Below are 20,905 nucleotides of genomic sequence, written 5' to 3'. Positions count from 1 at the left end.
GCCGTGCAAAATTGTCTCGTATTCTAAGTGATTTCCATGAAAGAAACAGCTTCTTGGTATAAACTGGACGCCTTAAATTTCTGAAGCGAATCCTTCCGCATCAAATGGTACAGATCTCGATTGACTGTCTCCAACAGAGGGTAAAGCTCTTTAAGCACGTTGAAAGTCTTGGAAAGCTTCTTGTCTTCTGTGAAGGATCCCGCCACGTTCGATATTTTCTTGTTACCTTCTCCTTTACCTGAGCTTGAATCATTAGAAGCGCATCCATGGCCTTCCACACATTGAGTGAGTGACGATTTTTGATCTGGGATGGATTCAACACTCGGTAATAATGCATTCATTTGGTATTCAATTGATAGCTTCTCGTTATCTTTGCTAGTCTCTAAATGAAAGCCAAGATCGCTTGTAGAGGCGGGCTCTGAATGAAGCATGACGGCGTTAATAGCTTCGCGCAAACCATGATCGATATTAAGTTGGTAAGGTGAGTTGATCACAATGTAGGAAGAATAAATGTGATAGCCCAATTCAAGACATTCGTTAGCTTGTCTTGCTAAAGCGGAGTCTATGGCTGCTCGAATATTGCTTCCTGAGCATCTGGCCCTCGCCTTTTTGCTCTTGAGATCGGTAGCTTTTTTTGATTGGATTAGCTTCTTCAAAAGTCCCATTTTCCTTAGGAATTTCTTTATATCAATAAATGCTTCGAGATTCTCTGAGCAAAACTCGTTTTCCAAGTGCTGCCTAAATAGATATTTCATGCCAGGATCACGTAGAATGTCATCGATGCCTTTAACTTGGTATCCCGGTGTACATGCTCTTCCGTCAGAGTCCAGGATTGAACTGGCTGGCCTTTTCATACCTTTGCTGTCATCAGCACAGATAGTCAAAGAAGAGGCGCTGGTCTGCTCGTCCTGCAAATCTGATTCACCATTGGAGATTTTGGAAATGGACGCACGTATACCCTTCGCAGTATTCCATTGAACTATATCCCATGCTCGTCTTGTAAGGGTATAATAGGACGTCCTGCTGATGCAGAATTTTCGACAGGGGTTATCCGATGGAGGTAATGATATTGGAACAATAAGTCCGGCCTTGAGGAAAAGCGCGGCTGCTGAGACTGCATCCTTAGGATGCATTATATCTGTGCAGTCCATGATCCACTGCCAAATCGCTTTGGTCGTAAAACAGTAATCGAAAACCACTTTGGGATTACCGAAAACTTTCGATTTGCAAATCCGCAGGCCTGCGTCTATGGAGTAGTACTGGACATGCGAATCCGAATCGGGATTTGTGAAGAACTTATGCGCAAGCGGCGAAACTCGATTCTCATCATGCAACCTCTCTTCTGGTACTTGATCAAGCCACGACGGGCTTTGTTCTCGTTTCTGCGAACTCAGCCCCTCGCATCCACGATATGAAACATTCTCAAAACTGAAGATGTCAGTGTTATACTCCAGCAGCTTCGATAGTGACGGAATCCTCTCATATGAATTTGTCGGGGACCAAACATTGGGAGAAGGTCCCATCATCTTATTGAGCAATATATACACCAGTGGGTCGCTGTAAATGATGGAATCGGTTACAGAGCTTCTTTCGAAGGTGAAAAGCTCCATCGAATTGCAATCCGAAAACAGTATCGATGGTAGATTCTTCAATCCGATATCCCTCACGTACTTCTGAAGTATGCTCACCCCTTTGGGGGTAGGTTGCAGTATGCATTTTGGTTTGGGTGCATTGCGCGTTCGATCAGCAGGCGTATGCAGTAATTTAGCTTCCATGAAGGTCTCTATCAGCTGACACGCTACTTCAGGCTGAATTTTAAACGAAATATCTACCGAAGTAGTCGTCATATCCACCGTGAGTTTCAGGTCCTGCATCCTATCAACACCTTCTTCGAAAGAAAAAGAGTAAGGATAGGACGTTTTTTGAAGCGGCATGTACCACCTACGTGACGGTTTACTCTCATCCTTCAGGTCCAGACAGATAATTAAGACGGAAAATATCGCCTTGATGTCCTCCGTGAAAGTCATCCCACTGGGCGTTCGAGTAAACGTTCGAGAAGACCGCCCGCCAAGATTGGAATAATTCATTCCACCAGTGCAACAATAAATCGAATTTTTTTTTCTTCGGTCACCTATCCTATAGTAACTGCGAGAATGCCTTAGCATAATTCGTATTTGCCCACCTTTATATTAAACGCAACGAGACCTCCTGAAGAGATGACTAGCCCCACACATTCCTGTTTCACATTTGGTCATTCGATGAATATGTACTGCTTCGTTTCAGATTTTTGGCACCTCTTGGAACACGCGCGGCGCTCTCATTCAACAATTTGGCCCCAAAAGACAGCAGCTAATGGATACGGAAAATGCCCATAAGGAATGGTTGAGAGCTCTTCTAGGAGTGAGAGCAGCTATAAATGTGTCGAAGTTGCTACAGGAATGCAACATCCCTTTAGTAGAAGTCAGCTATGTTGCTGGGCCCTTTGCTCCCGCTCTGGTTTTCTGGATGCGGCTCTACCGGGGACCCAGAGGGCACTGTATTGGCATCCTGCTGTGCCTGGTCTTGGTTAGGGTGCTGATTAGCGTTTGAACTACTTTTAGCGGGAGCTTGCGGCAGTGCTGGGTACATCTGTAAAGGATCTTGCGGCGCGGCCTTGGGCTGCGCAGCCCATCTCTTGGTTTCAGCCTTCTTGTCAATGGGGTCCTGTGAGCTGGTCTTGGATCTGTCTGTAGAAAACTCCAAGCGGGGGCGAGTCTGATTGAAACCGGCTGTGGCTGCAGGCCTTGCATCGTACCGTGATCCTTGCGGTCTGGGGGGCACTCGAGGGTGCACGTTGGGGTTTCTCGGAACGGCGTTGGGATTATACCTGCTGGTCTCACGATATCCGCCGGTGGGGCCGGCTCGGTAGCCGGCATTGGAGGCAACACCTGTCCCGTTCTCGTATCTGGAAGACGTGCGGTTCTGGGGCTGCGAATTACTGTGACCTTTCAGGGGAGCCTTCGCACCTGGCATGGCGGCAGGACCTTTGGGAAACGCATTTCTTGCAGGTGCTTTAGGGAGTGGGGGTTTAGGAGCCTTTGGAAAGTTTCCCGTCTCGATAACATGTCCTTGGGGGGCCGATGGCGCCTTTTGCGACATCGCTTGCTGCATCTCTTCCTTATATCGCTTGATGTCTGATTCATGACTTTCTTCATTTGGCAGCGCTAGTCTATCGGATGGTAAAGGATCTTCCTTGAAGAAAGGGTGGTGCACAGCTGACATCGCAGTCAGCCTCTTGTAGGGGTCGAGTGCAAGTAGCTTTCGTAAGAAGTCTAGTCCCGCATCGGACAAAAAGCTTCCAAATCTCTCCTTCAGGTTCCCCGGATATTTGGTCCTGGTTAATTCCGCACCAGGAAGATACCTTGCAAGAGGCCAATCTGCTTCACTGGGAGTACCTAGCAGTTTGAAAATGACGTGCCCTTGATCGATGTCTGAAGAGCCCTGCAAAATAGGTTTCTTCTCGAAGAACTCCGCAAAAACACATCCTACTCCCCATATGTCAACCGCAGTCGTATATGTCTTATCACCCAAAACTAGTTCAGGCGCTCGATACCACCTTGTAACAACCACAGACGTGTACTTGGCTCCTGAACCGGCTCCGCCAGGAAATCGTAAGTTTGGTGGAGCACCGTAGTAGACTCGTGCCAGACCAAAATCGGCGAGCTTCAAGACACCATTGTGATCTATAAGGATATTAGCGGCTTTTATGTCTCTGTGCATGTACTTTTGACAGTGAATATAATTGATACCCTCCAGAAGTTGGAGCATCATGTTCTTGATGTCACTCAGCTGCAAGTTAATTCTCGGATTATGAAGAATCCCCGAAAGATCAGAAACCATGTAAGGCAATATCATGTAGAATGATTTGGACAACGAGCTTTTCGTAGATGGTTGCTGTTGCTCGGAATGGTCGCCAGCTGACGGCGAATAATCATACACAACCTCTATCAGTTTGATCACATTTTTATGGTCTAACCTTCTCAATATCGTAATCTCTCTTTGAGCAGTGATTGGAAAGAGATCCTTTTCCACATTGATGATGATTCTCTTCATGGCAACCTGCCTTTGCGTCTCCAAATGAGTGCCCTTATAAACCTCGCCAAAAGTACCTTGGCCCAGTTTTTTCTCCTCTTTATAATGTCCACTGAATTTGGTACATCCATATACTTTTTCATCCGGCGTAGCTTTTAACTGAATGAAGCTTAAGCCAGTCTTGGGATCCTTTTGAACTGACGGCGTTTGTTTAACCTTTCCAATTTTGTATTTGAAGTCGGTTTTTCTTGCAGCCTCCATTGCATTGAGTTTAGATATGAAAAAGTGATTCTGATAGCCTAGAACCACTCATTCGACGATGATTCCTCAACAACTTATGAGTGCAATATTGCAACTTAGAGATGCCATGGTGAAGTTAAAACTGCAAAATCCAGAGCATTTGATACGAACATCAACTTGAAGCCCAAGATTCAACTGACTGTCATCTTTAATCAACCTTATCACATAATCTGGATATTTCGGCGTTCATTATTGTTATTGGGCTGCTTGTCCTAGTAGGCTCTGAGTGCTTAAAACTCAGATGGAACAGTAAAATGAAACTGTAATTATATAGAAAAAGGTTTCTTCATTTGGCCCGCGAATGATAGTTTCCTGAATATCTAATGCATAGGCTGTCATGTACAGCGTCATAGCTGCGTCCATGGGTAGTATAAGGAGGAGCTGGGAACGATACGTCTGAGATCTGATAACGTAACATGAGTCTGATACTGTCGCAGATCAAATGGAATCGTGGTGCCTTGCAACTGGTAATTACTGGCGTAGAAGACAGCCATTGCCGATTCACGTAAACCGATAGCCGATTTCTCAGTCAAGAGATTTAGACTGATGAGGGTTTCCCATACGTTTTTAACGTCCTTCTTCTTCCACAGCTTTATAGCACTGTCGAGAAGCACTGAACTGGCGTCTCTTGAAGTTCCTGCGTGGGCCACTGTCGGTATTCTCGCGTTCAAAGATTTTGTCATGCTTTCGTACTCGGCGTACGTAAGATTGAAGTTCATGACTTCGTCCTTAGCTTTCAGAGCTGCTCGGGCGGCACAAATCAGGATTGCCAGCTGTAGATCCGAAAGAGAGGCAACTGTGGCACTCAGGCTACTGCCCAATTGGTTAATTTCATATTTGTTAATGATATCGCAAGTTTCAAGCGATTTACAGAGGGACTCAAAATCTTCCGCACCGTAAATCAACGGGACAATACCGTTCTTGAAATGAGGTAGCGATCTGAAAGTTTCATAATTTATTTTCGCCAATTTGTAAAAGTTACCTTTTTCATCGGCGAGTGTTTCCTTGACCTTTTGGTTCCATAAGCCAGCATATTTGTATTCGGAGGGGCGTGAAACTGTTAAGAGCTCGCCTGTTAACTCTACAAATTGCTCCAAGCTTTCAATCTGAGGCATGTAAATAATTCGCTGGGAGAATCGGCTCTTTACCCTTTTCTCAAGATATTCCAGAATGTTAAGCTTTGTGGTGCATCCAAATATGCAGACTGGCACTTTTGCGTGCTCAACCATATCGAAAAGGTTGTACAGGAGAGACTGTCTCACGGGCCCTGCAAATGTATCGATCTCATCAAAAATAAACACAACGGTAATCTTCATAACTGCTCCATTCTTTTGGCTCCTGTTTTGATTCCTGATGGAGGTAGAATCCAGAACCCGTAAGATTTTCTCGAAAACTTCCGTTAATGAGCCGCTACTTATGTCTGATCCATTGGCTGTATCATCGGTGGTACCGCGTAATTTTCTCAGCTGTTGCTCAAATTGCGTTGCTATGCCATTGATCGCAGACTGCTCAGAATGAATGAACCCGTTCAACCTGATAGTGATAAACTGTCCCGCATATTCGTTGGCCAAGAGAGCCATTTCATGGTCCAACAGGAATGTCTTGTAGCTTTCCCTAGGTCCCACTATGATAGTAGAATGACTTTCTTTCTGTACAATAGCCTGACTCAAAATTCTGTTCAACTCCGCCTGGACGTCCTGCAAATAGCTCGGTACCTTTATGTCCTGAGAAGGCAGCCCCTGATAGATAGCTCGCAGTAAGTGATGCTTGAATCTTTTGAAATCAGGGTCTAGCGGTTTCGCTAGCTTCCTGGAGACTGCTAAATCTGAAGCCGGGGTCTTCCTTACCATGCGCATATTTTCACTTTGCCTCTCAATAAGCATTTCTGCCAAGCTAGTGCTCTCTCTTGTCTCAGAGATATGATTCGGCTTTTTTACCTTATTGGAACTGACCTTCTTTATTGGCAGTAGTGTCAACTTCTGGAGCATAGATTTCTGTTCATGATCAATGGCACTGTCTTTTAAAATTCTACCAGAACTAGCTTTGCCCTTTGATTTTCGAAGAGATCCAAATTCAGAATCCACAGCCTCCATCGCAATCAACTGACACTGTTGAGTGGCCTTTTGCCCAGTTATTTGTTGATATCGAACGTCTGTGTTTTTTATGTTTATGTGATGATAATTTGCTTTACTTGCGAGAACATACAGCACCTGAGACTACAAAGCAAAACAGTTCTATAAGTGAACTTGGATAATTATACAGATAACTCGTACACATTGGAAAAATATTCTACAGAGATGCCATCACAAGTACCAACACGGGAGTCCTTTCTAGTTCTTGCCAACGGTTTCCCATTCGCCATTGTCTTCCACACTCAATTTACTAGTTTTTTGAGCTAATTGATCAACTGGGGCCTTTTTCTCCTCTGCCGCCTCTTCTTGCTGTTCTGATTCTTCATCGTCTTCGTCTTCGTTGCTTAGCACGTCGAAAGCAGACTTTTGAATCTTGGGTTTATCTTCAGTGGTTTCAGTGGCAGCGACCTTCCTGTTAACGTTGACTCTTGGTTTTCTCTCTGGAATTTGAGCACTTCTGGCCGCACCCCAATCGAGTTCAGGTTCCTCCTTTCTTGGTTTTCTTTCGCGGAACTGGGAGCCTCTAGAGGCACTCCAGTCCAAGTTGGGTTCCTCTCTTCTTGGCTTCCTTTCCTGGAACTGCGAGCCTCTGGCCGCAGACCAGTCCAGGTTTGGCTCTTCCCTCTTTTCACGTCTCTCTTGGTAATTGGATCCTCTGGCGGCACTCCAATCCAAGTTTGGCTCTTCCCTCCTTTCACGTCTCTCTTGGTAGTTTGACCCTCTGGCAGCACCCCAATCCAAGTTTGGCTCTTCCCTCCTTTCACGTCTCTCCTGGTAGTTTGACCCTCTGGCGGCACCCCAATCCAAGTTTGGCTCTTCCCTTCTCTCGCGTCTCTCCTGATAGTTGGAACCCCTAGCGGCACCCCAGTCAAGTTCTGGGCCTGCCGAGTCTCTAGAAGCCTGGAAATTGGAACCGCGGGCGCCGTTCCAGTCGAAATCATCACCGCCTCTGAATCCCTCCCTTCTTGGCGCGGCCACCGAGACATACACGGTACGCTCGTTCAACTTGGTACCGTTGAACGTCAGAGTTTGGACCAAATCCTCACGCTCCTTCAATGTGATGAACGCAATGCCCTTCAACCGAGTTGGATCCTTCATGCTTCTTGGCAAGTCCGCTTCTTCAACAGACCCTGGCTTTTGCAGACCGTCCTCAACCCACGCCTGCACGCCCTCCGGCGAGATGTCCCAGGGGATGTTGTTGATGATAGCCCTGTAGGGTGGATGATCTGGCACAGGGTACTCGACACGGTCTGAGAAATCACGTCTGCCACCGCCAAGGGCTGGATCCAGTCTAGAACCTCTGAAATTTCCTCCGCCAACGCCTGAGCTCTTGGCTGCTGCCAGCTCTTCCAGCGGTATGGTGTTTGCTTTCAAATTCTCGATCGGAATCGTAATCTTGTTCAAGTCAACCTCTTCCTCCGCCCACGATGATCCAAAAGTATCATCGTTAAGGAACGAGTTCAAATCCATCTTCACGGTCTTCTTTGGTGGAGCCATCTTCGCCGTTTATCTGTTACTTCTCTTCAGCTAACTACTGTCTGGTTTCCGCACTTGCTGGTCCAGACTCAACCGATCTACCTCTTCTCCCTCTAGCAATGCTTACTTCATCGCCATCGTAGATGCTCTTCAACCAGGCTGCCAACTAGAAAATTTTTCACCTTCCTTGCGGTGTACGGGTGCCGATATCAAAAACCGGGTGATCCCCCTACTACATCTTTCCCTCTCAGAAGACTCCTTTCTCCAGATCCCAGGTACCGTCAGTCTATTTCTCAATCAATGCACTGCAGGCGCGGACGTCACCCAATCTATTCGCCACTGTTCGCTTTCCGTTCACGGCAGGTAGCCTCAGATGTCATATGTCCCTTGTCTGTATCGCTGCGTTAGATACCGTGCATCTGAATCTTGTTGAAGCTTTGCAGTGCAGAGGTTTGCAGTGCGGACAGCCGTGGGCAGCGAAGCGATTGGACCGAGATCAGGATTCCGGAGAAACTTCGGAGTCCTTCATGCACGAATGCGGACAATGCGGCTCGATCCGGTATTTTTCAATGCCCCACCATTTTCCTTTCGGGTAATTGGGAAGGTTAATTTTTGGGGCATTCCCGACAAGGGGCAGAGGGGTCCAGAAATCGCCGTGCAAACGCGCGACGATCATTTGCCTTCGAGAAAGATTTTAAGTTGGCAGAATTTCCACAAGAGGTAAAAACCTGACGAGTATGCCCCATTGTGGACTCTGCATTTACCGCCTATGATCATTGTGTATACCGATCGCTAAACAAGGACTGGAGATCTTCCCAACAAGCAGCCTGGAGCCTGGTAGGGAGTCCTTTATTTTTAGATTCGCGATCTCTTGTACTGTGTTGTCCTGTATTGCTCCACCATGTGTGTCAATTAGTGGCATGAGAGCGTTTGTCCGAGTAGCTCGATTTGGCCGGCAGGAGAAGGCCAGGATCGCGGTTGGGATTGAGAGGGGTGGTGTGGCAGGCTCCTTTGGTGGATCCTGCAGAATCGCTGTATAAAAGGTGCGAATATAGCACGAGAAGGGTTCAGACTCGCTTTTTTAGCCTTTAGACTCTCTTATAATAGTATCCCATCAGCAGATTTGCCCAGCAGGCTCTCGGTGAATATGCTACACTCACTTTCGTCCGTCTTGTTGCTGCTCTTGGCCTCTGAGGCAGCAACGGGCGTGATTGCGGTCGCTGCCAGTTCTGATGCCTCTATCGCTCCAGATGCACCTGCGGCGGAGGGCATGAAACCGTCGAAATCGAAACCATCACATGTCGATCCACCCACTGGCAAGCCTTCTGAACCTCCGGAGTCGGAGCGACCAACCTCAAAGCCTCCAAGTTCGAAGCCGCCTACGTCGGCTCCACCTACTTCTCAACCTCCAAGTTCGAAGCCACCTACATCTCAGCCGCCAAGTTCTGGTCCACCTACTTCGAAGCCACCTACGTCGGCTCCACCTACGTCGGCTCCACCTACTTCGAAGCCGCCTACATCTGGTCCACCAACTTCTCAACCTCCAAGTTCGAAGCCTCCTACATCTCAACCTCCAAGTTCGAAGCCTCCTACATCAGGTCCACCTACTTCTCAACCTCCAAGTTCGAAACCACCTACATCTCAGCCGCCAACTTCTGGTCCACCTACTTCGAAGCCACCTACGTCGGCTCCACCAACTTCTCAGCCTCCAAGTTCGAAGCCGCCTACCTCTCAGCCGCCAACTTCTGGTCCATCCACTTCCAAACCACCTACTTCCGGTCCATCCACTTCGAAGCCACCAACGTCTGGTCCGCCAACATCAGGTCCACCCACTTCTAAACCACCAACGTCTGGTCCATCTACTTCGAAGCCATCAACATCTGGTCCGCCAACTTCGAAGCCACCTACGTCCGGGCCGCCAACCTCTAAACCACCTACTTCTGGTCCATCCACTTCGAAGCCACCAACGTCTGGTCCGCCAACATCAGGTCCACCTACTTCTAAACCACCAACGTCTGGTCCATCCACTTCGAAGCCACCTACGTCTGGTCCTCCAACATCTGGTCCGCCAACTTCGAAGCCACCTACGTCTGGTCCTCCAACATCTGGTCCGCCAACTTCGAAGCCACCTACTTCCGGTCCGCCAACTTCGAAGCCACCTACTTCTAAACCACCAACGTCTGGTCCTCCAACATCTGGTCCGCCAACTTCGAAGCCACCTACTTCTAAACCACCAACGTCTGGTCCTCCAACATCTGGTCCGCCAACTTCGAAGCCACCTACTTCCGGTCCGCCAACCTCTAAACCACCTACTTCCGGTCCGCCAACCTCTAAACCACCAACGTCTGGTCCTCCAACGTCCGGTCCATCCACTTCTAAACCACCAACGTCTGGTCCTCCAACTTCGAAGCCACCTACTTCCGGTCCGCCAACTTCGAAGCCACCAACGTCTGGTCCTCCAACTTCGAAGCCACCTACTTCCGGTCCGCCAACTTCGAAGCCACCTACTTCTAAACCACCTACTTCTGGTCCATCCACTTCGAAGCCACCAACGTCTGGTCCTCCAACTTCGAAGCCACCTACTTCCGGTCCGCCAACTTCGAAGCCACCAACGTCTGGTCCTCCAACTTCGAAGCCACCTACTTCCGGTCCGCCAACTTCGAAGCCACCTACTTCTAAACCACCAACGTCTGGTCCATCCACTTCGAAGCCACCTACTTCCGGTCCTCCAACATCTGGTCCGCCAACTTCGAAGCCACCTACTTCTAAACCACCAACGTCTGGTCCTCCAACATCTGGTCCGCCAACTTCGAAGCCACCTACTTCCGGTCCGCCAACTTCGAAGCCACCTACTTCTAAACCACCAACGTCTGGTCCTCCAACATCTGGTCCGCCAACTTCGAAGCCACCTACTTCTAAACCACCAACGTCTGGTCCTCCAACATCTGGTCCGCCAACTTCGAAGCCACCTACTTCCGGTCCGCCAACCTCTAAACCACCTACTTCCGGTCCGCCAACCTCTAAACCACCAACGTCTGGTCCTCCAACGTCCGGTCCATCCACTTCTAAACCACCAACGTCTGGTCCTCCAACATCTGGTCCGCCAACTTCGAAGCCACCTACTTCCGGTCCATCTACTTCGAAGCCACCTACTTCCGGTCCGCCAACCTCTAAACCACCTACTTCTGGTCCATCCACTTCTCAACTTCCAAGTTCGAAGCCTCCTACGTCAGGCCCACCTACTTCTAAACCGCTTACTTCTGGTCCTCCGACATCAGTTCCTCCAACTTCAAAGCCTTCTACATCGGGTGCACCAACCTCGAAGCCTCCTACGTCAGGCTCATCTACCTTGAAACCAAGTGGGTCCTCCAACTCCATCGTCCCACCTTCCTACACAACAAGCACCATCACCACTACCGTCAGCGGCGTTACTACCGTTTACACCACCACTTGCCCATTGACCTTGAGCACTGTCACTACCACTGTCAGTGGCACCAAGAGCATCTACACCACTCTGTGTCCCATCACAACCACACCTGCCTACACGACAAGCACCGTCACCACTACCGTCAGTGGCATTCCTACCGTTTACACCACCACTTGCCCATTGACCTTGAGCACTGTCACTACCACTGTCAGTGGTACCAAGAGCATCTACACCACTCTGTGTCCGATCACAACCACACCTGCCTACACGACAAGCACCGTCACCACTACTGTCAGTGGCATTCCTACCGTTTACACCACCACTTGCCCATTGACCTTGAGCACTGTCACTACCACTGTCAGTGGTACCAAGAGCATCTACACCACTCTGTGTCCGATCACAACCACACCTGCCTACACGACAAGCACCGTCACCACTACTGTCAGTGGCATTCCTACCGTTTACACCACCACTTGCCCATTGACCTTGAGCACTGTCACCACCACTGTCAGTGGCACCAAGAGCATCTACACCACTCTGTGTCCGATCACAACCACACCTGCCTACACGACAAGCACCGTCACCACTACTGTCAGTGGCATTCCTACCGTTTACACCACCACTTGCCCATTGACCTTGAGCACTGTCACCACCACTGTCAGTGGCACCAAGAGCATCTACACCACTCTGTGTCCCATCACAACCACACCTCCAAAGGTGACAATAAGTGGCACTACGGTCATCAACGGATTGACCACTCTCTACACCACCATCTGTCCTTATTCTACCACGGTACGTGTCGAAGGTGGCAAAGTTGAGACCCTCACAACCACATACCAGCCATGGGTCCCATATGCAACCGTCCAGAACGGCGACACGGTCACCGTCACCAAAGAGTGTACCGAGTGCCGCCCACAAACCACCACCTACTATTCGACCGAGGGTGCACAGACCCACACCTACACCAAAGTATATGTCCCAGCGACAACCTACCTGACTGTTGAAGGCGGCACCACCATATATACCAGCACCAAAGGCACTCCGCAGACTTCTACCTATCTGACGACCACTGGCGGTGTGACCAAGGTCTCGACCATCCTCTACACCGAGGCCCCACCTACCACTGCTCCCGCTAGCACAACTGCAAGCGTTGCTACCCCTGCCAGTCAGAGTTCCACATCCCAAGCAACCATTTTCCAGGGCATCGCTAACAAACTAGGCGCTGGTCTGTCCGGTTTGGCTCTAGCCGCCCCACTGCTCCTCCTATGATATCCCAAGATACAATGTTCACAATATCCGCTTTCTTCAAAGCATTATAGTTCGTTATACTATTTCTAGCCCAATCTTTCGAGTATATAATCTCTAAAGCGACACTTATCACCGCCATTCGGAACAAGTAAGAACACAATTCTCCAGCGTCCTCGACGCCTGGATACTAAGGTCGCTTCTAACTGACCTTGAACCAGCAGGAGCATTCAATGACCCCAGAATCGCCAGTCTCATCCTTTCAACAGCATCAAGTGTCAATACAACTTAATGGCACCAAAACATAAATCTTTCAGATAAGCCTACGTACAAAGCGACATGGTCTAAGGGTTTTCCAGCCGTTATTTGCAAGGCAAGTGGATGTACTTACCCTTCTTGCCAGAAGGAGCTTATATTAAGTTCAAGCTGTCCTTATCAGCTTACTAAGATGACCTGAATGTATCGCTCATTTCCAGTATTCTGAACTACTCGCTGCTGAAACCACCAAGCTTGGCATCATGGTTTATGGCGAAATCGCCATACGGCTGATTTTGCTTTCGATCCTTGTTTGGATCGCCTTCAGGGTGCTGCTGAGATTCGCTTTTGGGGTGTCAGTCTCTTATGTGAACATATTCAGGTTGCAGATAGGTCGTTTGGCGATCCGTGATGTTCTTTACATTGGTTCTATTCAGTTTATACCGTCCGATAAGAAGTTTCTGGTCCGTGATGTTACTATATTTCATAGAAAGCCGGGCGATGACGTTTCGAAGAAGAAGAGGAACGGCTCTTCAGGAAATTTGAGCGCCAGACTTTCGTCGCTGTCGCCGAGATATTATCAATGGATCATTAAGTTTATCGACGGACTGCACATTATGTGTTTTAACGTCAAGTTGGAAAGCTCGCAAGTGAATCTTGCAACTGTGAGAATGCATCCAAGGATGGTGCAGTCGCGGAACGTTTTGCGTGTGTCTTTCGTAATGACAGGTCTCGCTTTCAACGGTGATGTTCTGTTGGAAGATGTCTCCCTCACGAGCAGGTGCCAAGTGTTAACGGACAGCGTAGGAAAAGGACTACCGCTCAAGGATCTGTGTGTGGACCTTAAGGTCGGCGATGTGAAACTTCCGCTGGATTCGTTGAGCTCATGGCAGACGGAAAAGAAGACTGTCGAAGCGGTCGAGCAATTGACCATCGAGGAGCGAGTTGAAGCCGGGAAGCATTACTTGATATCTACGATCAACCAGGTATGTGATTCGCTTCAGGCGCTGACTAGATTCACCGCGTCTATTGACCAGATCTCAATTGAAATGATTCCCATGACAAGCGAACCAGATTTGGTTGCTCTGAACGAGTTCTTGAGCTTGGATGTGTTTGTTGAGACGTTTTTCCTCAACGTGGAGAGGATCGACACTTCTGTCCCAGGTTTCAAACTGCTTTTTCGGGAAGATGATACCCCTTTCAAATTTAATTCAACGCTCTCTGGCTTTTCAGTATCTATGAACGTGAAAGAGACCTGTAATAGCGCACAATTGCAAAATTTCAAAGTACTGGAGGTTCCTAATGTGTCCCTTTTCGGCTCTTCGAATCTTCTGTCTCAACGATTTGCTTACGGCGAAAGCGGTGAGCTTGAGAATGCCGTATGCAGTATCAAGGGCCATATCTCCTCACCAACGGTCGATGTGGATGTGGATCATCTTTCTTTCTACAAATGTTTCAAGAGCAACATCAGCGTTTTCAAAAGCATTCTGGCGCCTCCTGAGTGCACACGATACAAAGAATCCTATTCGACGTTTCTAATCAGCAAAAAAATTACCTTCGAATATTTCAAGGCTTTACTCCCCTTGATAAACATTAAAATGACCCTCGAGGACCCTAGGCTGGTTGTCAGCGACCAAAAGGACTTTTTGATCCACAAACTTTCAGCCTTGATGCTCAATTATGAGACTCAGAGATTTAACGCTGACGAAGATGATAAGAAAAATCAAGTACACCATGCTGTGAATTGTAGCATCGAGATGATAGGTCTTACGTCGCAGCATGTGGTTCAAGAATTCGACTACGTGCACACTATACTGGTGATAGATAGCATCGCATGGAAGAATTCTATAAAAATCATACCAGAGCTTTTATTTGCGGCTCAAATCAATGTTGATACCTTTACAGTTGATCTATCCGAGTTGCCGACTATGATTGTACTGAATGCCATATTCAAGAAGCTTGATTCCAGATATTTAGACGTGGAGCAAAACTACTTCATGGACTACTATCGAAAATTTGCAGAAACCCTGAGCGAGACGGAGAAAGAATGTTCTAAGATTGGCAGGAGTCTAAAATGTCAGAAAATTCTGCCAAGCGAATTATTTTTCCAGGAATTGCCCGAATTGTTCGACTACTTCAAGATTGATTTTAGACAGGTCCAATTCACATTTGGTGCTCGCTCAGTCTTCATGCCTCCATGCGTCTTTTCAAACATTGATCCGCAAAGTTCCGAAGATTTTGTCGATGGCAGATTGAGAAAATACTGTCTAGAGACAGATAAGATTCAAATCGCTCTCTTTGGGAATCGCACTCAATGGCACAACAAAGTTGAAACAGGACGGACAACTATGAGCAAGTCTGGTCAGGCTGGAAGTTACAAACATTATCAAAACGAAGGACTGGATGATATTTCAACCAGCGAAGAAACTGAAGTTCAACATCTTTGGAATTTTAACACACTTATCAATGATCTGTCATCTACCATAATTTCCGAGACTACATGTGCAAATAATGAACTCTCAGCGAGAAAAGTTTCCAAAGTGGCCGTACTTTCCATCAAAGTCTTTCCCGAGACGTCCACTTTCGAGGCCGATGGCGATCGTTATATCGCAGTTCAGGTCGAGAACAAGCGACTCAAATCTGTGTTATCACTAATGAATTTGTTCTTGATCATATCTGGTGTTCATACCGTAAAGCAGATTTTCGGCCATGACGTCTGCTCGCACTCGCGTGAATCTTTGGCTAAAAAGCACTTTATGGCCGTCTCGCAGAAAAGGCGGAAACGATTTTATCATTATATCAAATGGGCGGAGCTGAAGAATTTGCTTCAGTTTAACATTTCGTCAGAACTCATAACTAACATTTTCGTGCTACCTAACGGGTTAACAGCCAGGTTCCAGGCAACTTCGGTTTTCTTGACTCTCAAGGATTTGACTGAGTTTTCACTTAATGGTCAGCAACTTCAGTTATGCATCGAATCACCTCTCGTGCCCAATCACTGGGTCCGTCTGCTTACAGTATTACGCTATAATATTTCTTTGAACGCTGACGCAATTATTGAGCAAATGGGGAGCGGATTTGGCAGCTTTGAATCGCTTTCGCCGGCCGTCATTTTGGAGAACGAAATGTGGCATATAAGTATCCCTCACAAGTTTGAGCTTTACACCCTTATTGATAATATTCCAACGGTTTATAAGACTTTAAAGCAGATGATTCACAGCTTCAAAACCTCAAAGAACGATTGCGTCATCTTCCCTCATCCAGTCAAAAGCCCATCTCTGCCGAAAGTAAAACTGAAGTCGAAGAGATGGCTCTTTAGTATTGAAGATGATCCATTTGAGGCGGAGCTCAACATGATATGTCAAATAGGTCTGGAAGAGCAAAAATCGAGACTTGCGAAGCTTGAAGAATTTGAAAGACGGACAGCTGCCGAAGTACTCAAACAGACCCAATCGAAAGTCTCTGAAAGTCAGAAAATGGCGTCAATTAAGGTTAGTGACATAATCCAACGAATTCGCGCTTTGAAGAGAAGGTTTCATTTAAAGGCGAGTAACTCTCTAACACATCCGGACCATAAGAATGATATGAATATTAATGAGGAGAAAGTCGAAGAACATGAGATCTTTATCTCATCAGAAATTGAGGACGCCTATAACCGTCTACTTGAAAACTTCTCAACTTCCTGGATCAATAGAATCATGCATTACAAACAGAAGGAGAAAGATGAATACGACAAGAACTTCCCATTTTTATGGGGAGAATTTGACACAACCACCTTGCCGGAGGATTTCAATCATAGAGTTCTTCCTTTCCGAACGCATCCTTTCCTTGCCAATTTAATTGTGGAGGGAATTGATGTGGATATTTTCCAACCATCATTTGGAATTGATGGTATTGCAGATTTCATACATGAAGTCGGAAAAGGAGCTCCAAAAGATGCTGAATATACCATTATGTTACCAATGTATTTCAATTTCAAGTTTACTGAGCTGAGGTGGCACTTAAAGGATTATCCGCTTCCTCTGGTTTATATTCCGCCATTAGGAATGACGCAAGTTGGCATAAGCGGCAATCACTTTCACGGTGATTTGATAATCGCCGAGGATATGATTCGCTCAAGCAATGAAGTCAGAGAAGTGTTTGTGCCTCTTGTGCCTTCGAGCGATGGTGGTAAGGACAGCTACTATTCGATCACTGTTCCGAGGACATTGACGAGTGCCAAGCTCTATACTAAACTTGACTTTGATATTTATTCAAATGGCACTACTCAGGTTACTTGGGGCGGAGGTTATCAACCGGCTATTCAGCAAACGATGCAATGTTTAGACAATTTTTCAAAACCTCCAATCGACCCCTCTCCAAAACTTGGCTTCTGGGATAAGCTGAGATACATTTTTCACGCCCGTGTCAAAGTGTCGTGGAAGAAAAAGGGTAAGTTCGATGTCTGTCTCAAGGGCGGCAAGAGTCCTTACAAAATCGGACCTGATGCTGCTGGATTCATTCTAGGGTTTGCCGAAAACGTCATGCTCGATTGTAATGAAAAAGATGATCCCCTCGATTTCTTATCATGCAAAGCCGACACAGTACATTTCAGTACACCTAACCACTTTGCTAGGCCTCTTCTTGTTTGGTCTCGTCCATCTGACCAAACAGTATTCATTCCCAGTCACGATAACACCAACTTACAGCAACATGCGTCGTTTTATTACCTATTGGATTTGGAGAAAACAACAAAGGAAGCCTCTGAAAGAGCAACAATGGCATCGCGCTACATCGAGAAAACAGGCATAAGTTTAGCGGGAGGGGTACTTCTTAAAGTAGGAATAGTGTTAGAGCGGCTAATTAAAGGGTCACTCGAAAGAAGCCGCTCTTTTAAACCACACTACGAGGCTCGGCTCTGCAACCCCCGAGCGGTGCCTGACCCAGACAAACATGATTCATATGCCAAATTCAGAAGTCACTTTATCCACATGTCATTTCTTCTCCTCTCAAGATCTGACAGTGCTTACAATACCATGCAATTAAGTCCAGCAAGCATACATCTTTTTATGAACTGGTGGAGATCTTTTGCTGGAAACCTTCCAGTTAGGAGGGGCCAACTGTTTGGGTTTCAGAGCATAAGTCCGAAGTTTGGAGAACACCTATGCACTATATCATACCACGCTGATGTTTCACCACTCTACATAACTCATTTGGCGCATAGCATTCATAATTCACATGAATTGAGAAAGAGCAATCGCGAAACTATCGAATTCAGCGGCCTCAAGGCAAAGACTGACAACTTCGTGATGGATTTGCACCAGCGGAAAGAAGTAATGCTAAAGTACCAGGAAGGCCTAGATAAGACCAAAAAGATTATGAGCCTCAAACTTCTAGAAGGTGACATTTCGACTGTGGAGCTTGATATACGTGCCATTGAGGCATCCTTTAGGCTCGCGAAGTTTATCGAAGAGAAAGCAGAGGCGAAGTTTAATATCCCAGATGGCGATATGAGTTGGTATGATCCTAGTGATTTCAAAGAGGTCAATTTCATTGATATCGAGAATTATGTTCCAGATCTGAAAATGGTGCGATTGCTATATGCTAGGCAGTTCATGTATCTAAGGCGAGCTGCATACGGTGATACATTTCAAGTTGATCCTGCGACACATAAACGTATTGTGCCGTTCAAGAATAATCTATCACACAAATGTGTATTGGGCGAGCCGCTGAAGTTACCTTTCGTCTCTCTTAAGAAAAGACGAGATCTACTAATCAAGCACAAGAAGAGTCTTGAAGAGAAAATACACTCACCTGAGGGCCGTAGTAATATTGAACTGTTGAAACATAACTTAGAAGAAAGTGACCGGGCAATTTGCGGTGTTGATCAAATGTTAGAAGATTGTAACTCCCTCAACAAACTGGCTATGGGATTCGATAAATCGGAAGTGGAGTTTAACTACCCTTTCGTTGAGAAGCTTCAAAGCTCTGTAATCTCCGCACGAGAATTCGAGAACCGTTACCATGTATGCGGAATGCTCCTGAGATGGAATGAAGATACTAGAAACATCGTGTTCAAGTACCTACATTACAGGAGCTTGACACGCCAGTTCGCCTCATTGACTGAGCAGCACTGCTTGAAAATCATCAGCAAAATAATAAATAGCGAGACATCGCATCAAGAGAACGAAAGTCAGAGCAGTAAATTAGACTTTAATCGCGGCACACAGTTTGCAGAAGATTTGAACAACGCCACTGAAGAAACCGTCAACAAAATATTAGAAGATATCTTCAATAACGGAATATCAAAACTAGGATCAGACACCGAATATGCTGTGCAACACAACCATATTGTTCAGTTCATTAACCCTCAGATTCAACTGATCTCCGACAAGGCGGCAGACACTTGCTTAGTTGTTACGACACCAACCATTATGTTGAAGGTACTGTCTTTCGGAGTCGAGAGGGCCAAATACGATGATGATGTATTTTTAAGACGATACGGAATTCACTTTACCAAAGCAAATGTATTCCATTTTTCAAAGAGTGATTATGAATTTGATGATCAAGATTTACTGGAGATGGATTTTGCAATAGACGGCTACGGGCAGGATAAGGGAGTCCAATGGCCGCCATGGCTGAGTATAAATCTCTGTTTGGAGCCGACGGCTCTGGCTTCGAACGCTATTATGAAAGATCTCTCTGCCGTGGTGATTTATGACAATGCATCTCAATTCACAAATGTGTATGCTTTAAAGCAAGGAAATTTTAAAGATACGGTCAGCGTCTACATTCCCAAAATTATATTGACATCAGATTCAAAAAGATACATGACGCTTTATTCAATGATCACTAATCTTTTAATTTACATGGAACCGGAAAATGCTGAATTGCGTAAACAAATAGAGAAATGGACATTAGGATATTACCCAGAAGATGTCTCACAAATGCATCGACTAGTTTCAGAAATTCATCGAAATCTGAAAATGCTTTCAGACATTGAGAATGAGTTTTCTTTTAGGAGACCTATATTAGATGAAGCAGATAAAATGGAGTTTGACACTGTGCGAAACGAGAGAGCAGACAACCTTTTGCGCCTCTACATTCTGATGAGAGTTTTCAGTTCTGGTCTTGGGCCTGCTGAAAACCAGAGTCGCACTCTTCTCTGGAATGCTCATTTGAAAGAAACAATCTTTCATATGCTTGAAAGTGATTCATCGCCGTTTGTAGATGTTGCGGTGGCTAAACTTCACTTTCAGAGGGAAGAGTCTTCGAATGGATTCAACAAGAGTAGCATCACAGCTGAAATGGCACAGGTATTTCATCTGCAAAGAAACGCAACGTACAAAAATGTACTAGGTCCGTATATCCCAAACAACAGATATTCGAAGTCCGATGAACATTTAATAAAGATAAGCTGGGTTATGAATAGGCCGATAGGCGGTATCAAGGTCATAAAACATGCTGAGACGAATTTAGCCGACTTCTCCCTGGGATTGGAGGAGGAAACTATTAACCGTCTCATCGCCTGGCTTGTTCCCAAGGAAGACTTGTCGATGAAAATGAACGGGCAGAAAGAACAACAAGAGCAGGCGGACGTGGAAAGCGCTTACGATGTCGAGCTTGCTGATGATTATATGAACTTCTCTGGCGAGAAGGGACCAGACCTGCGTGAGATGGTGCAAAGATCCGGTGTTTTCTTCATCATTGAGAACATCACGATCAATAGCTTCCTTCTCTGCATAAGCTTCAGGGGCAGAGGCGCAAAGCGTATGATTAACGTAACAGATTTTATGTTCCATTTCCCGAAGTTGACGTTCGAGAACCAAACCATGCGTTTAATAGATCTTTTCATGCATCTGAGAAAGATGATACTCAAAGACATCATCAGGCATGCAGTCAAATTTCTCGAGACGAAGGTTAGAAATCATCCCCCCAAACTCACGGATGACATGCCATTGAAGCAATTATCCCGATATGAATCCTATACTCACGCCGAAGATTTACAAGATTAGGAGTG

At 46.4% G+C, this 20,905-nt stretch overlaps 6 protein-coding genes across 6 annotated transcripts; 2 read left to right on the top strand and 4 right to left on the bottom strand.

Annotated features, from left to right (window-relative positions):
- Positions 1-23: 23 nt before the first annotated feature.
- Positions 24-2,165, bottom strand: SST2 (GTPase-activating protein SST2; the record flags this gene model as incomplete). Its single annotated transcript, XM_037284515.1, has 1 exon — positions 24-2,165. The coding sequence occupies one exon, from the start codon at positions 2,163-2,165 to the stop codon at positions 24-26; it is 2,142 nt and encodes a 713-aa protein (XP_037140411.1).
- A 286-nt stretch (positions 2,166-2,451) lies between these two features.
- SGV1 (cyclin-dependent serine/threonine protein kinase SGV1) lies at positions 2,452-4,332 on the bottom strand (the record flags this gene model as incomplete). Its single annotated transcript, XM_037284514.1, has 1 exon — positions 2,452-4,332. One exon carries the CDS (start codon positions 4,330-4,332, stop codon positions 2,452-2,454), a length of 1,881 nt encoding a protein of 626 aa, XP_037140410.1.
- Positions 4,333-4,718: 386 nt separating this feature from the next.
- ORC4 (origin recognition complex subunit 4) lies at positions 4,719-6,464 on the bottom strand (the record flags this gene model as incomplete). Its single annotated transcript, XM_037284513.1, has 1 exon — positions 4,719-6,464. One exon carries the CDS (start codon positions 6,462-6,464, stop codon positions 4,719-4,721), a length of 1,746 nt encoding a protein of 581 aa, XP_037140409.1.
- A 237-nt stretch (positions 6,465-6,701) lies between these two features.
- On the bottom strand, positions 6,702-8,000 carry TIF3 (Tif3p; the record flags this gene model as incomplete). The annotated part of the gene is made up of 1 exon (XM_037284512.1): positions 6,702-8,000. One exon carries the CDS (start codon positions 7,998-8,000, stop codon positions 6,702-6,704), a length of 1,299 nt encoding a protein of 432 aa, XP_037140408.1.
- Positions 8,001-9,126: 1,126 nt separating this feature from the next.
- HG536_0F00580 (uncharacterized protein) lies at positions 9,127-12,675 on the top strand (the record flags this gene model as incomplete). The annotated part of the gene is made up of 1 exon (XM_037284511.1): positions 9,127-12,675. The coding sequence occupies one exon, from the start codon at positions 9,127-9,129 to the stop codon at positions 12,673-12,675; it is 3,549 nt and encodes a 1,182-aa protein (XP_037140407.1).
- A 494-nt stretch (positions 12,676-13,169) lies between these two features.
- FMP27 (Fmp27p) lies at positions 13,170-20,900 on the top strand (the record flags this gene model as incomplete). Its single annotated transcript, XM_037284510.1, has 1 exon — positions 13,170-20,900. One exon carries the CDS (start codon positions 13,170-13,172, stop codon positions 20,898-20,900), a length of 7,731 nt encoding a protein of 2,576 aa, XP_037140406.1.
- Between the last annotated feature and the right edge of the window lie 5 nt (positions 20,901-20,905).

The sequence above is a fragment of the Torulaspora globosa genome, chromosome 6 (genome assembly GCF_014133895.1).
Source record: "Torulaspora globosa chromosome 6, complete sequence".
Classification (NCBI taxonomy): domain Eukaryota; kingdom Fungi; phylum Ascomycota; class Saccharomycetes; order Saccharomycetales; family Saccharomycetaceae; genus Torulaspora; species Torulaspora globosa.
Note: the sequence above shows the minus strand (reverse complement) of the source record. Positions and strands in the feature narration are given on the sequence as shown.